Source organism: Medicago sativa, chromosome 4, assembly GCF_051527215.1.
Source record: "Medicago sativa cultivar Bolivia chromosome 4, Bolivia_mono, whole genome shotgun sequence".
Taxonomy (NCBI): Eukaryota; Viridiplantae; Streptophyta; class Magnoliopsida; order Fabales; family Fabaceae; genus Medicago; species Medicago sativa.
The window spans coordinates 31843682-31860477 of record NC_140752.1 but is presented as its reverse complement, the minus strand read 5'-3'; the positions used below and the strand labels follow the sequence as shown (position 1 = coordinate 31860477).

At 36.8% G+C, this 16796-nt stretch overlaps 1 protein-coding gene and 1 long non-coding RNA gene across 2 annotated transcripts; one reads left to right on the top strand and one right to left on the bottom strand.

The window, feature by feature from the left end:
• The first annotated feature begins 8397 nt into the window (after positions 1 to 8397).
• On the top strand, positions 8398 to 10794 carry LOC146928774 (uncharacterized). The gene is made up of 2 exons (XR_015005854.1): positions 8398 to 10359; positions 10465 to 10794. It is a non-coding gene; the product is annotated as an uncharacterized LOC146928774 (long non-coding RNA).
• Positions 10795 to 14891: 4097 nt separating this feature from the next.
• LOC146928773 (uncharacterized) lies at positions 14892 to 16436 on the bottom strand. Its single transcript, XM_085707121.1, has one exon. It carries the CDS (start codon positions 16434 to 16436, stop codon positions 14892 to 14894), a length of 1545 nt encoding a protein of 514 aa, XP_085563247.1.
• Between the last annotated feature and the right edge of the window lie 360 nt (positions 16437 to 16796).

The following is a 16796-nucleotide window of genomic DNA, read 5'->3' as shown; positions in this document are numbered from 1 at the left end:
TTAAGCACAACTCTCGGAAAGGTGTGTTTTTCCTGAAAAAAGCAAAGAATAAATTATGTTTTTCTTTCGTTACTTGAGGAAAAGCCACAGTCTAAGTTTGGGGTTGTGATGACAGGTTATCTTACGTTATTCTTAGCATGTTTTTCAGTTTATTTTAGTAGGAAATAGCATAAAAAAGGAGGAGTATTAGAACGATTGCCTACAATTTCAAGACTTTTGAAATGTTTTCTATATTTGAGTCTGTAATTCTAGTTTTCTCGAAACATAGCAATTTGAAGGGGTTTTTGAAGTAATTTACGAGGAAATCATGCAAATCGGTAAATCAATAACAACCAAAGAATTGTGAAGATTCAAGAGACAAGAATAAAGATTCAAGAGGCCTCATAAGACTTACAAGTGGGAGGAATTTTGTTCCCAAAGTATCGAGGCATGTTATTTGAAGAGGAAGACGTAAAAACGACAGAAAATCGGAGATTGGGCCCGGAAGAGAGGCAGAATGCGCCTAGGGCATTTGAAATGCGCCTAGGGAATGAACACTTATTTCATGAGCCTAGGGAATTTATTGTGCGCCTTGGGTAAAGCCCGCACTTTTAGCCCAAACCCAGGTAGAAACTCTCACTATAAATACCATCCTTCTTGATTCAAAATTTCTCGTTCATAATAGGAACAATTCAAGAGGAAGGCGACTTTGGAGCTTCGGGAGAGTTTTTATCTTCTTCTTGATTTTCTAGGGTATGTTTAGTAATTTGTTTTTAGTTATCATGTGTAACTAAATCTTTTTAGGTTAGAGTTCTAAGATGAACTTCTGTATATTTTTTTTTTGGATATTTATTTAATTTAATTTGCCGTTTATTTATTTTATTTATGCTTTTGTCCACTATAGAGTTTTATCAGATTATAGTCTTTATTTCTGTGAGAGGTGCAACCCTAGATTAGGTACTTAGGTTGTGACAGGACCTAATATTACTATCACTAACCAGATGTTTATATCTTGATATTTATATCCCTTTACTGATAACTATCTGTCTAGGAAGTAAGTGATTATTAATTAGTCAAAGATACCATAGAAATTGTTGACCCTAGACCCAGTGGCAAGGTGCATTACTGAAGCTAGCAATTAACTGGTTAGTAATTAGGGAAGCAAGCACCTAGTTGTCTGACTTAAAGCTATAACCTAGTAAGACAATTCTCTTGAAACCCTTAGTAAGGTAGACGTAGATTAGGGCTGCCTGTTTGTAGAACTACTAAGTAAGCTTATCGAAAGTGTGCTATGAGTGTCATAAGATTCATAGATGAGCAGACCTAAGGGAACCTTGACCTTCATTGCCTTAGGAAACACTGGCAAGGCAATTTAAGTCTATGTCTTAATTACAGTTGAATTAGCAAGACCCCGCATGTAAGGATCACCGTGCGATCAGCAGGTGCATTTAACCATCGGAAGGAAAGGCCTAACTAGGTACCCAGTGGCTAAAACCCATTGGGTCAAGTGGTGCCCTACCTATTTAGGAAATTCCAAACGGCCTTATCACTTCTATAGTCACCAAGAGATAAATAAACGCGACATTTAAATTACGTATTATCCAACAATGAGTATAGAGAGGGGATTTGAAAAATCCTAATCACTGCTTACTTTTCTGCAACTAAAAAAAGGTAAATTCGCTCTTTTGCAAATAGATAAAAATTGCAACTATCTTATATACCGTCAAACTTACAAAAATAAGTAACTAGAATTGTTTGGACAAAAGGACAATCCCTGTGGATACGATACTCTACTTACTAACTTTATAACTTGATGAAAATGTCTGGTACACTTGTCATCACACAACTACATTAATCAAAATAAACACTAATCCGCGCATCAGACTTTTGGTGCTCAATCACAACAGATTGAGACTTTGATGCTCAAGGTTTCACCAAGATGCTTATACTGTTAAGCTTAACAAACAAGAGACTTATGTTTGTTTACAACAAATATAAACAAACTTGTTCCTACACCTGATTTAACAATTTACGGTGTTGATTGAACTAAGCGAACAAACTCTTTTACAACTTCTAGGATTTTTAAGATTACACAAGTTAAAATGAAAATCCTAAGTGAAACAAATCATCCTAAGTGAAACAAAAGGAACATTCTGATGATCAGAATGTTAATCTTCTTCATGGTCTTCAGCTCCTTATACATGTTGAGGCAAAATCCCTAATTAATTTTAAAGATAATAAACCTTTATGATTAAAAAATTAATGGACTTTGGTTGATTTCTTGGTATTTAACTTGTGCTCCAGAGTGTTTAACTAAGTCAGGAACAAGGTTTAAATCATACCAAGATACAAGAAATCAAAGGACATTTGAATTCATGATCTAACTCTGAGGTTAGAAAGTTAGATCAGAATGTTGCTCAGAGATCATAATGTTCAAGCAGAGTTCAGAAGGTTGTTCTTATACAAGCCCAGAAACTCAAGAACATTGATCAAGATCATGCAAGGCACATGTGACATGAATAAATGTCCATGAAAGTACATTTGCATGGATCAATCAAGAAATAAAGGCATATATAAAGGTGTATGTCAAAAAGGATACTCAATGTTCATTTAAGACTATGAACATTGAAGTACTAGGAATATTCACAAAGGGAATATCATCCTAGATGTTAAAATCACTACTCTTCATTGTTGTTTCACTATTAGGATTTCATTACATCAAATGGTAGTCTTACAAATCATCCTAATTGAAACAAAAGGAACATTCTGATGATCAGAATGTTCAGCTCTGCACATGCTTACTTTATGAACAGTACAGTAGGTGAAAAGCAAAAAGCAAAAGTAAAAAGGAAATTGTGTCTCACTCAATTAGAGTTAGACACATATGGGATTTGATATTGTACATGGACCACACAATCCCTCAAAGCATGGGCATGAAGATTTAGAATCCACTTTATTTGTCCTGCACTGTTTCCAAGGCAAATCTGGGAAAGTATTATCCAGCAACATTCTGATGTATGTGGAAAAGTCACTGCTTATGGATAATGCCCAGAAAATCATATGAAACTCATACGATGAGCCCATAAACTCATATCTTCATTCATACATGATGAACCCAGATGAATATCATGATGAACCTAGATGAAAATCATCAAGAATGCAACAACATTCTGATGTATTCTCAAGAACACAACAACATTCTGATGTTCGGAATGTTTACCCATAATTTCAAGTAAAAGTCAATGGGGCCTAGGATACGTGGCATAACACCATTGGTCACCCTCCAACGGCTACAAGAGCCCAAGAACTCTATAAATAAAAGCATTACTTGCACCATTGCAAAGCATACAAGAAAAACAACTTAAGATTGTTTTAAAGCTTTAGCATCTGAATTGATCGTCACTGAGATTTCAAATTGTCTCTTGAAGTGTAAATCAATTCTCTCATATCTTGTTAAAGATAATTTCTCTCTCCATTCTTCTCTTGTCTGATTTCAATCATTCAAGCTCCATACAAATTGTAATCAAAATCTCATCTAGCTTTAGGGGTACTACAATGTTAGTTTTAGCAAAGATTGTAAAAGTCTAAGTGGGTAACTTAGCAAGAAGGTGGAAGCCTGCTGAGACTTAGAGAATACAAGTGTTGTAATTGTTCAAGTGAACAAAGATTGTAAGGTGCAGGATTTGAAAAGTTGTCTCAAGCATCATAGTGAAAACTTTCACAAGATTGTGAGGAGTGGACTTGCCCATATTAGGTGAACCACTATAAATCCTTGTGCGTTCTTTCTCTCTTCCCTATACTTTTTAAATTCAGTATACACTACACACACAAACACATTTATTTTCTTAAACAATTTTTGCATAAGAACTTCAAAACATTCTGAAGTCATTTCACTAACTTAACTATTCCAAGTAAACAACTTGAGAATTAATTTTAAGTTACATGATAATTTTTAAAGGGTCACAATTCAAACCCCCATTCCTTATGACTATTTTATCTACTTCAATATAGACATAGATTTGAGAGACGTTGGAGAAAAGTCCCAACACATAAAGAGTCATTGAGAAGCTCTAGATCAAGGACTTTGAACCATTGCCGGATATGGATAATTTTGTTGGATAGTCATTCAAAAATCCTTTGCTGAAACAGGAAGTATTCGTTCATTCTTCTTGCTTATGAAGTCCTTTGTCTGTTTATACACGTGGTCAGAAGAAGACAAAGCTATGCTCAGATCCTATGATGTGGACAACTACAGAAGACGGCAAAACTAATGTGGAGTCTGGGTCCCTCGAGTTCTTCTCCAGTCTGAAGGTGTTCTAAGTATGATGGGGTCTTCTATGTTCTTCTAGTACTTCTGATTATGATGTTCTCTTCAGCTTTTGAAAAGGTGTCCTTGTCTTCTGATCTAATGTGTTGACTTATGGTTGACCATTCTTCATATCTTCTACCAAAGTCTTTGAGCTTCTCTTGTGCTTATGATGCTTTCATACTTGTTCAATACTTGATGGATTATTATATGATCATGCACACTTGAACAAATATTAGTATGTTCAATTGTTCTTTAATACTTTGTTATCATCAAAACTTTAGAGGAATTGTACAAGGCCTTTCTTGTTCCAACAGTTACAATCTCTTGGAAAAAGATTTGGAGACCCTATGCAAAAGAAGGTTTGAACATTAGATCTTATGTTAGCTTGAACAATGCCACCAACTCAAAGTATTACTGGAACTTTCTAAATTCTCATAAATCTTGGGGAATCCTTCTCAAAGATAGAGTTTTCAGAAATAAGTCAACCATCAAGCATCATATATTTTCCTCCTTTTGGAGCAGCATAAAAGAAGAATATTTGGCATTAGTATAACATTCTATTTGGCTACTTTTCTTTCTTCATCAGTTAGTGATTATATATCCAATAATTAATGGTAGAATCCACAACAATTGATTCAAATATTTCTTAATATTTCTCGGCTTATTCAGCAAGTAACCATCCCAGTGGAAGCTAAGAAAGATAAGCTATTATGGAAATATTCTACAACAGTAATGACTGTTAAATTGAGTTTGATAATGATGATAAAAATAAAGCAATGAAAGTAAATAAAGATTCAAATATGAATTGAGAAGTTCAATATTGAATCTTATAATATAATTCAACAATCAATACACACATTCAAATTGCAAAACTACACTATCTCAAACCAAACCTATTAACAATAAATCACATTAACAACTAATGATCACAAGGTATATGAAGCAATTGCTTAAAGTTAACTTTCAACTTTGATTGTGAGAAAATCTCAATTGAGGAAATTGAGATTAGGTTTTGAAAAATAGTAAACTCAAAATCAAGTAATGATTACTTCACACAATGAATTCATATACACAATCATAATGCTGAATTAAAATGATAAGGAAGAGAAGAACACTGAGATTTCTAGAGGTTCCCCTTTTTCATCCTCGCTAGGGGTACATCCTCTCTTCGAGATAGAAAATGCTTCTATCACGGTCTTCCACTATGATGAAACCATTTACAAGGTCTGATTATATAGATTCCTTCAAATCCCTAATTTTCTTGCTAAGCAATCACATCAAATCCAATCTTCAAGACCTCTTGAAATTGGACACCCACAAGATCTTCGAATCTCAAGCTTCCCTGCAATCCTTTGAACTTCAACTCCAAGAATTCATCTTTGATATGTTCGAAGCTTTGATGCCCTTGAATCTTTGTGTAGATGAGAAACAACCCCCAATACCTTTAGAGGTGTGATGACAGGTCATCTTGCGTTATTCTTAACGTGTTTTTCAGTCAATATTAGTAGGTTTTACCAGTAAAATAGATGAGTATTAGAGCAATTGCCTATGATTTCAGAACATTTGTAATGTTTTCTATATTTGAGTTTGTAATTCTATTATTCCCGAAACATAGCAATTTTAGGATGTTTTGGATGTAATTCACGAAGAAATCATGCAAATCGACAAAACAAGACATCCGAAGATTTATGTAGTCCTTAGGAAAATGAAGAATGAAGATTCAAGAGGCCTCAGAAGGCTTTACAAAGGAAGTAACTCTTTTCACAAGTTCCAAGACATCTTACATAGGAGAAAACACCTAAAAAGGTGAAGAAAACATGCATTTCAGCACAGAACACATTCACAAGCGCCTATGCGGACAGAACGGGGTGCCCAGACACCCAAAGGAAGCACAAAAGCGCCCAGGCACATGAAATGAGGCGCCAAGCACCTAACATACTAGGCACATTCGCTTGTCGCATGTGTATAGGCGCTAGGCTCCTGTGACTTGCAGGTCAAGTCACTGTTTTATGACTTTTTGTGAAGAAAGTCGCATTTTATGATTTTTTTTTCTCCCCTAAAAGCCCGTGATTTTAGCCCAAGTTCAGGTCGAAACTTTCCTTATAAATATCGCCTTCATCATTCATAATTTCTCATTCATAATTTCTCCTATATCCAAGTTTTTAGGGTGAGTTTTATTTCTTATGGGTAACTAAATCTTTTTAGTCTATGGTTCTAAGATGAACCTCTATTTTATTTGTTGGATAATTATATAATTTGTAGTTGTTTATTCAGTTATTTTCTATTTGCTATTTAGTTTTACTGTAGTGCGTAAGATTTGTCTCCTTTGGAACGCAACCCTATTTTAGGCACTTAGGTAGTGATAAGGCCTAATATTGATGTTTATATCTTGATATTTATATTTGTCCATCTTGAAAGTAATTAGTTAGTAACTAGCGAAAGATATCAAAAGCGAGTTGGCCCTGGTAGTAAGTACATAGAAGGTGACATTACTGATATTGAGTGAAATTTGTTGAACTTACGATGTAACTAGTTAGTAATTAAGGAAACAAGCGACTTCAAGACTTAAATCAGCCTGGTAACTCCATTCTCCTTGCAGCTAGGTAAGGTAAACACTGATAGGGTTGTCCGTTTGTAGAACTACCGAGAGGGAGAGTGCACTATGTACTCCTAAGACTCATAGATGGGAAAACCTTTAGGAACATCGGCCACCATACCTTTGGAAATTTAGGAACGCCAACTTAAGTCTATGTTTCAATTACCCCTGAGGGAGTAAGACCTCACATGTAAGGATCACCGTGTGACCAACAGGTGCAACTCAACAGGCGGAGGGATAGACCGAAATCAACCAAGAGAGTAAGACCCCGCACGTAAGGATCACCGTGCGACCAACATGTGCAACTTGAAAAACCGATTAGGTTACCACGTCCCGACGGACTTGTCATGTAGATAGTCTACTTAGAATAACTGAATGCAACTTGACTATTAATTAATTCCAACAAATGAATTGGGGGGATTCAAAGAATCTTATCCGCTGCTAACATTTATGCAACCAAAACAGGTAACTTGCTCTATTGCAAACAGATAAAAATTGCAATCTCTTAACCCTCAACTCTTAATTTTATATTATATAGTTCAAAAACAAGTAACGCGGATTGTTTGGACGAAACGACAATCCTTATGGATATGATACTCTACTTATCACTTTATTACTTGATAAACAATTTGGTACACTTGCCTAATCCGACCATCAAGTTTTTGGCGCCGTTGCCGGGGATTGTTGATATTTTTCGACCAAGCAATTCAATTTACTTATTCGTTTTTATTTTTCTGCATTTTAATTTTCTGTCATTTATTTTTCCGCAATTTATTTTTGTTTTAAAAATTCAAAAATACCAAAAAAATAAGTCCTAGTTGAGTCATTTTTTTAGAGTCTAGTTTTATCATATAATTTATTTTTCTTAGTCGTTACTAACATAGTTTATTTTTCTGTTTGCATTTAGTTTATTTTTATTTTTCCATTTAGTACTAACCCATTTTATTTTCTTATTTTTTCTCATTTAGGAACTAACATTTTATTTTTTATTTTTATTTTTTAGAGTCGTAGTTTTAGGTCATAATTATTTGCATGTGTATTAGAGAGTCGTAGTAAAAATAATAGTTGTTATAATAACTACAGTCATTAGATCGAGTCTAGTTAACATTAGGTAATTTAATAGAAAGAGTCAGTCCAATTAATTTCGAATTTAGGATTAAGATTAACATTTAGTGATATTAACAATAGAGTCATAGTTAGTAGTAATAATAGGTAAAAATAGTAGTATTTACTTTAGATCGAGTTTGCATATTGTCGCGTCATTTTTCGGAGATCAATGCTATTTGATTAGCTTATTGACTCACTTTTATTTCACGACTGAACATTTAATTTTTAATAAAAAGGGGAAAAAGTTCAAACACCCCATATTTTGAAAAGATTTAGGGTTCGGGGGTTAGTTACATAAAGGGAAGGTATTAGCACCCTTTATGTCCGTAGTACTCTACGGGAACCTCTTGGTTTTATTTAAATAATGTGCTATAACTTACTTGGCTTTTACTGGCTTTATGTCCCCAGTGAAGTCGCCATTTCTGTCGCGTCATTTTTCGGAGATCAATGCTATTTGATTAGCTTATTGACTCACTTTTATTTCACGACTGAACATTTAATTTTTAATAAAAAGGGGAAAAAGTTCAAACACCCCATATTTTGAAAAGATTTAGGGTTCGGGGGTTAGTTACATAAAGGGAAGGTATTAGCACCCTTTATGTCCGTAGTACTCTACGGGAACCTCTTGGTTTTATTTAAATAATGTGCTATAACTTACTTGCTTTTTTTGGAAAAAAAGGATTTGAAATGATAAAAAGAAAGAAGACCTAGTTATCTACATTTTATCGATTTGAAAGGACGAGTGTCCTCTGCCTACGTACCCGTGAGGGATCAAAATCACGTAGTTCGTGGTAAAATACTAACGTTTGATTGGTTGTGTGTTTTTTATTAGTTTGAAAAAAAGTTTTAAAATAAAAGAAAGCCAAAGTGGCAAATGATATTTGTTTGTATTTTTAATATTGAAAGAAAATTACTCAAAGTAAAATTAAATGGATTGAAATTTGATTAAGAAGAGAAAATGAAAAAAAAAACGTCACTTGATTTAGGATCAAGGTTTGTTTAAAAAATGTTTTTGTGTTTTTGAACTATTTGCATGTTTTTTGTTATTTTTGAATAATGATTTAAACTATCGGAGCAAGAAAATAAAAGCGTAGGTATCTCGTGGTGACGTTGGATCACCATGAAAACCTTTAACCTAGTCTAGAAACAAATAAGAGGCATACACACACGCACGCACACATGCACCTAAGCTATTACAAAAAAACCTATTAATACATTCTAGGGTCTGCGAGAAAAAATAAATAAATTACATCAAGGCCTATTTTACATTCTAATATCATGTGCAATAAACTATAAACTAAATTAAAATGTGAAATGCTAAAACTAAACTAAAAAATGCATGAATTATTTACATTCAAACCTAATATACAAACTAAATCACATGCGATGATAAAAAACGTAAACGTATACACAATGGGATAGACAATAACTTATGCATCCTAAACTAATAAACACAAGAAATGAAAATGATAAGATGCAAAGAAATAAAATATACACAAGGGAAATTAAAATGTATGAAGAAAAAGAAATAACGTGATATGATGCGAGGGGGTGTAGGAATTAATCAGGGGGCATGCAGAAGTGGATAGAAAACTGAATTGGGCCTAGCTAAGACGAACCGGGTCGGTTATGTTAAAGGAAACGGGTTTGGGTTATGGGTTAAGTCTAGGCCGTCTGATTGGAATCAGACAGCCTAAATCAAATCGTAAATCCAGGTATCAGGAGCTGTTGGATCAAAGATCCAAGGGATAGGAGGCGAGGGTGTATAGTATCACATACACTCACAAACATGGGAACAAAAGGACCATATATATGTGTGATCACCCTTTTTCCCAAAGACAGTTTCTCTTTCTTCCTATTATTCTCTCTCGCCGTTTTTTCATTTCCTTTCCTTCCTTTTTATTTTTTTGATTCGAACCCTCCCTTTCTTTTACTTCTTCTTTTTATCGATTTTGTTTTTTACCAAAAGAAAGCTTAAAAACAAACTAAATTTATGAACAGTAGAGAAAAAGAAAGTATACCCTTTTTTGGTGTTGTCTCCTGGTCCGATCTAAAAGAGGCTTTGTGATTCGGTTTGAAGACCTTGACTGTTCCTTGCGGCGACGACGGCGGGTTCGTCTTTGATGTTGCGTGACTGTGATTGGGTTGGTTGTTGTCGGATTGCGATTCTGGCTTGATGGATGATCGTTGATTTGCGAGACAGTGTTGGTACTGTTAGTGGTGTAGACCGGATTTGCGTTTCTGTTCCTCTCGTTTCCTTGTTCTCAGGTTCGGTTGAAAGGCTTGAGATGACTTGGTTTGGATTTTGACGGATTATGCTACGGCTTTGAGTTTGTGAGGATTATGTCGATTCAGTTTGTGATGATTGGTATGTTGTTGGTCTTGATGATTAGAATTGGGATGTCTGGGTTGTGTGGTTTAGGTGATATTGAGGATTTGTGGTGTTGAATGGTACTGATGGTTTTTTTTGCAGGTTGCGGTTGAATTGTTCGTGTAAAATTGTTGTAGGTTTTGTGATGAATTTCTGGTGGAATTGTGTTTTGAAGTTGCAGGTTTTGGCTTGGCTGTGCGATGAATTTTTGGCCCCCTTGTGTGTTCTGCAAATGCTGGTTTTATAGTGCAGGGTTTAGGAATTAGGGTTTGTTAAAGATGCAGACAAATCTGCACTTCTTGGATTGGAATGAGATGAAGAAAAAACTCGTTTGCTGTTTGTTTGGATTGAGATGAAAACTGGACGCGTGACAGATGAATTGGGACCGTTTTTGGAACAATTTTGGACTTATCAAATAAAATAAAAATAAAAGATAAATATGCATTTTTTGATTTTATCAAATAATAAAAAAAGAAATAATGAAAATGATAATAAATAAAAAAATGACTATGCAAATTTGGATTGGACTTACCTAAAAAAAGAAGTAACTAAAATAAAAAAGAAATATTGATAAAATTAATTTAAAATTAAAAGATGGAAATTAAGATTAAAAATAAAATAAACACTAAAGTGAGAAGAGGGCCCGATTCGGAACCAAATATGAGGTATTTTAAAATACCTCTCTGCCGAATTTTCACTGAAAAGTCAAAGACTTAATCAGGGTCAAATGACGCGTGTCGGTGTATGAATGTACAATCCTTAGGTCAAAAATTGGGGTATGACAGATGCCCCTATTTAAGTTTCTTCGTCCGGAGATTTGAAGATGGAATCTTTGATTCGATCGGACCGAAGAGACTTAAATACAAAGTACACCAATTTTGGACCTAAGATGCTATGAATGCTCGTGAAATGCTAGTATGAATGCAGGACGACAAATATGACTTGACTGAGACGAGAAACAAAAACGGGATACCCAAATTCGTTGAAGAATGGGATCCGACTCCGTTAGCGGGAATGTAGTTTCACTGGGGAAAATAATTGTCTACTATCGTGTTGATGATATGAAGACAAATGAAAGGAAACAAAATCTTGAACAGACACTGGGAATTTTGAAATGTATTTGTAAACTGATGGTTTGTAGAAACTGACACTTGAAGTTAAATTTGATTGGTGACATCTCTGAACCAGACACACTAAGGATGATACTTTTGTCATTCCGTCATCCGACAAAACGGGGAACGACACTTGAGAGAACAGAAATTGAGTGGCGTCTCGTCATCCGACATACCAGGAGATGACACTGTTGACATTCCGTCATCCGATAAAACGGGGAATGATGACTTTGACCTTCCGTAATCCGACAAACCGGGGAATGAAACACTTGATATTCCGTGATCCGAAAAAACGGGGAATGATGATTTGATATTCCGTAATCCGTTAAACCGGGGAATGAAACACTTGATATTCCGTAATCCGACAAAACGGGGAATGATGATTTGATATTCCGTAATCCGTTAAACCGGGGAATGAAACCGACAAAACGGGGAATGATGATTTGATATTCCGTAATCCGTTAAACCGGGGAATGAAACACTTGATATTCCGTAATCCGACAAACCGGGGAATGATAATTGATATTCCGTAATCCGACAAAACGGGGAATGGTGATTTGATATTCCGTAATCCGTTAAACCGGGGAATGAAACACTTGATATTCCGTAATCCAACAAAACGGGGAATGATGATTTGATATTCCGTAATCCGTTAAACCGGGGAATGGTGATTTGATATTCCGTAATCCGTTAAACCGGGGAATGAAACACTTGATATTCCGTAATCCGACAAAACGGGGAATGATGATTTGATATTCCGTAATCCGTTAAACCGGGGAATGGTTTTGATCTTCCGTAATCCGACAAACCGGGGAAAGACACGTTTGATATTCCGTAATCCGACCATGCGGGGAATGAGATACTTGAGAAGATAAAGATTGAGTGACATCTCGTTTTCTGACAAAGCAGGGGACGTCACTTTTGTGAAAATAAAATGTGACCTCGAACTGTTCATTAGTTGGAACTGATCGTTTGAAACATGATGAAAGGTAAACTCAAGCGGTCCGTTGTTTGGAACTGGCAGCTTGAAACAAGACAAAAAGTAAACTCAAGCGGTCCGTTGTTTAGGACTGGCAGCTTGAAACAATTGAAGACTGAAACGAAAAGATATGACCAAACACTAGGTGACTGATGCAACCATGTATGAATTGATATTGTGTATATGTTGTGTATGAATATGTGAAAGTATTAATGTATGAATGTATAAATGTCTGAACGTAATTTGTATGACTGTACGAACTGTATATGACCGGTGAACTCGATGAGACATGACACGACAGGTAAGACGGGAGGCGGATTGACATCGCAGTACAAACACTCGACAAACTTCCTTGGAGATGATATTATTGTGAACCAATCGAGCCGTTGACGGTGTGAAACCTGGCACAAGGTAGCAACTGGTGAATAGCAACCGATGAATCTTGGGGAGAAAGCCCATTGTTTAACCAAAAGTCTGGAAGAAGTCACCATTTGTAAATCAGCGCGGAGTGCCTTTCCTCTGGCATGCTTCAACAGTCATGTTTTTTTTTTGTATATTTTTTTTTGTTTTGAAAATCCCTAACTTTTGCCTGGACCGCCCTTTCGGGTTTTCAGTCCACCGGGAATATATTCCTTTTTTTGTGCCCCTAATTTTTGCCTGGGCTGCCCTTTCGGGTTTTCAGTCCACCGGGACGCTCTCTATTGCCTAAGCCGCCTTTTCAGGTTTTCAACTTAGCGAGCATTTATTTTTGTATTTCTTTTTGTTTTTTTTTTTTTACTGTGAAAGCATCTTGCTTGAAGCAGAGGTCCCCTCCATTGTGTTTAGACATGTTTCTCTTCCTGAATGTAACCGTTCTCGAGGCTGATGCTGATGTACGCTTCGACTACTCACAAGTTCAAAGAGAGTGCGTTTGTTGTTCACACTTTTCAAAAGATGTAAAAAAAGGTTTTTGTATTTTGAAAAATTTTTTGCTTCAAGTATTGCCATCAAAAATAGAAGAAATTTGCAAATAGAATAAATGAGAGTTCCAAATAAATGGGCACAGGCTCGAATTTGATGAATTGAGTGGTGGCCTACCAATGGCATGGCTCCACGGATCTTTGAAAAAAATTGGAAAATAGTAAATATATGGGAAAGGTACATTGAACACAATAACCGTTATACTCCCTGACAACTTTGAATGCCCCAGTTCCGAGTCTTTGATCTGCAGATGCTTCGAATCAGAGGTCTTTTGACAGCTGGATGCCCCCAAGTGGATGGTGCTTGACCGGATGCAGTTACTTTGTCATGATCCTTAACTTTTGCATAGATCGCCCTTTTCGGGTTTCAATCTATCAGGATAATCATTTTTGTTCATGTCTCTAATTTTTGCCTGGACCGCCCTTTCGGGTTTTCAGTCCACCGAGACGCTCATTTTTGCCTAAGCCGCCTTTTCAGGTTTGCGACTTATCGAGCTTTCTATTTTTGACAGAGTACTTCTTGACTGCACCGACATTCATATGACGTGTGTGTTTGTCATCATCCATAGTTGTAAAAGTTTTTGCACATGAACCTTCATAATTAGGCGTCCACTTGCCCCTGGAGTCTGGTTGGAAAGTATTACCTTTTTAGGCATGAAGTCTCCTTCTTGAAATTCATGGGGACGAACCTTTTTGTTAGAAGTTTGTTTCAAACCTCTTTTGATATGTTTGCACAAGGTCGTCATGTGTTTAAATTCGATCAAGCTTGGACTTTAGCAGAACTCCTATTGACGGGACTTCGACCTTCACGGAAAGCACGACCTCCATGTTGCATATTGGGGAAGGAGGGGGGGTTGCCCCTGTTGAAATGTGTACTGAAGTACGATATTTGAGCAAAGCGAATGGTAGCACGCCGAGCCAGTCTTTGTAATTGAATGTCGTCTTCTGGACAATCTCCTTGATATTTTGTTTGCAGCTTCAATGGCTAAGATGCCCCAATATGTGAGAGATCTCGTCGGGAATCTCTTCATTTTCCTTCTTCAGCTTCGGACACAGGGAACTCAAAGTTGGAAGAGAGTACATGGTTAACGTGTTTAACGGGTTTATTAATGCATGATTTGATTATTGGTTTTGACAAGTGTAAGTTATGATTATGCAGATATTTGAGAATGATTATATTTTTTGTACTACCATTTTTCCAGAACAAAGCACAAAATAAAAACAAAGTCGGGATCAAAACGACCTTTTTATTAATGATGAAAATACTTAAAGCAAAAGCCCTACACAAGTTCACAGTCGTCTCGGGCAGAACGAAAGGATATTTTTTGAAAAACGAAAATCAATAAACACCACATTATTTGAACAAAGGAAATAGCTGAAGGAACAAACACAACGACACTGAAAGCGGCAAATCACTCCATACGTCACTAAAACTATGCACCACCACTTCAGAATGAGGTCCCGTGGTTCAGTATCATATTAGCTTTGCACATTTTGATTCAAGTCTGTGAAGGATAGGACCTTGGCTTCGACTAAATCTTGAACTGCATTCCTCAAGGCATAACAACGCTCAACATCGTGACCCGGTGCCCCTTGATGGAAGTCACATGAGAGATCGGCTGTAAAACCTGCTGGCAATTTTCTAGGCATCGGAGGAGGCGGCCTGGTCTGGACATAATTCCCTTCGAGCAAAGATGGGAGCAACTCAGCATACTTCATGGGAATCGGATCAAATCGTGTCCTTGGAGCCTGTTGTCGAGGTTGTTGATGTTGATACGGTTGTTGATCGGCATTGGGAACGGGTGTAATAGCGGCCACATGTTGATAGGCCGAATATTTTTGCTGAGGCCGCCCTTTCACCATACTAACCTCCTGCTCTTTCTTTTTCGAACTACTAGCGGGGACACTTTCATTGATCAATCGTCCTTCTCGGACTCCTTCTTCTAGTCGTACACCCGTAGCAACCATCTCAGCAAAGTCCCTGGGGGTACTTCCGACCATATTCACGTAATAGAACTGACTGAGAGTTTTAAAAAAGAGCTTGGTCATCTCCTTCTCTTCTATGCGCGGGCTGACTTGGGCAGCAGTATCCCTCCACCGCTGGGCATACTCTTTGAACGTTTCTTTGTCTCCCTGAGTCATAGCTTGTAGATCACTTCGATCTGGGGCCATATCCACATTGTAACTGTATTGCTCCACAAAAGCATCACACAGATCTTGAAAAGTTTGGATATTTGTTTTATCTAGATTTATGTACCATTTTGAGGCAGGACTAGCCAAACTTTCATGGAAGAAATAGATAAGGACTGAATCATCCTTGGAATAGGCAGACATTCTTCTCACATACATTGTTAGATGTTCCTCAGGACAGGATTTTCCCTTATACTTCTCGAAGTCCGGTACCTTGAACTTATGGGGTATTTGAACATTTGGCACCAAACAAAGATCATAAGCAGTCTTCCCAAATACTTTCTTCCTGTGGAGGGCTCTCACATCTCGCTGAATTTCATCATATTTTTGCTGCAAGTCATTCACTCTATCATAGGCTTCCATATCCCCTGAATAGTAGATGGGCTCTTCTTCTTGTGGAATGGTATGCATCACAGGTGCTGAATAGGTCATAGTGACTGGAGGAGCTCTCATAGGAGGTGGAGGAACATGAGCTACATATTGATGGGTAGGCATCTGAGCTTCACAAGCAATGGGACGGAGTATTTCGCCAGCAGTAAGAGGCGGGAACCAGGGCACGGAATGTTGTGGAGCAGAGTACTCCGGAGTATCGGCACAAAACATCCATTCAGGGCCAATAGAAACAGTTTCGGCTTGAGTCCTGATAGGAGGAGCAGGAGGACGTGCTTGAGCAACCATCAGTGTCTTCATCAATTCAGTCATTTCATCCATCTTGGTCTGCATGGCTGCAATTTCCTCCCAAAGCAATTGATTTTCTTGCTCGAGAAAATCCATCTTCTCTTTATGATTGCTCGAGTGTTGTACATGCGAGTTGATTTCAGACGAGGACGCCATGACACTTTCGAGGTGGGTTGACCTTTTATGGAAGAGAAAAATTTGTGAGACTCAGAATTGAGACTATGAAATGCAGAATGATGCATGATGCTTTATGCAAAAATAGACACGATTTTTTTTTTTGAAGGACTTGTCAAAGTAATTGTAAACATCATAAGGAACATTGTTTCATTTGATAATTTGAAGATATCACGAACAGTTTCCTTTTTAAAAGTAAAAGCAAAGTTAAGGAAAAAGTCCCTCACAAAGCTAAAGTCTAGTTAAGACTTTTGAAAATGTATTTGTTGGTGTCCCTCTTTATAAGGTTCATACATATGATGTTTACAAGACGACTTATTTAAGTCCTTCGATGTTTTGATG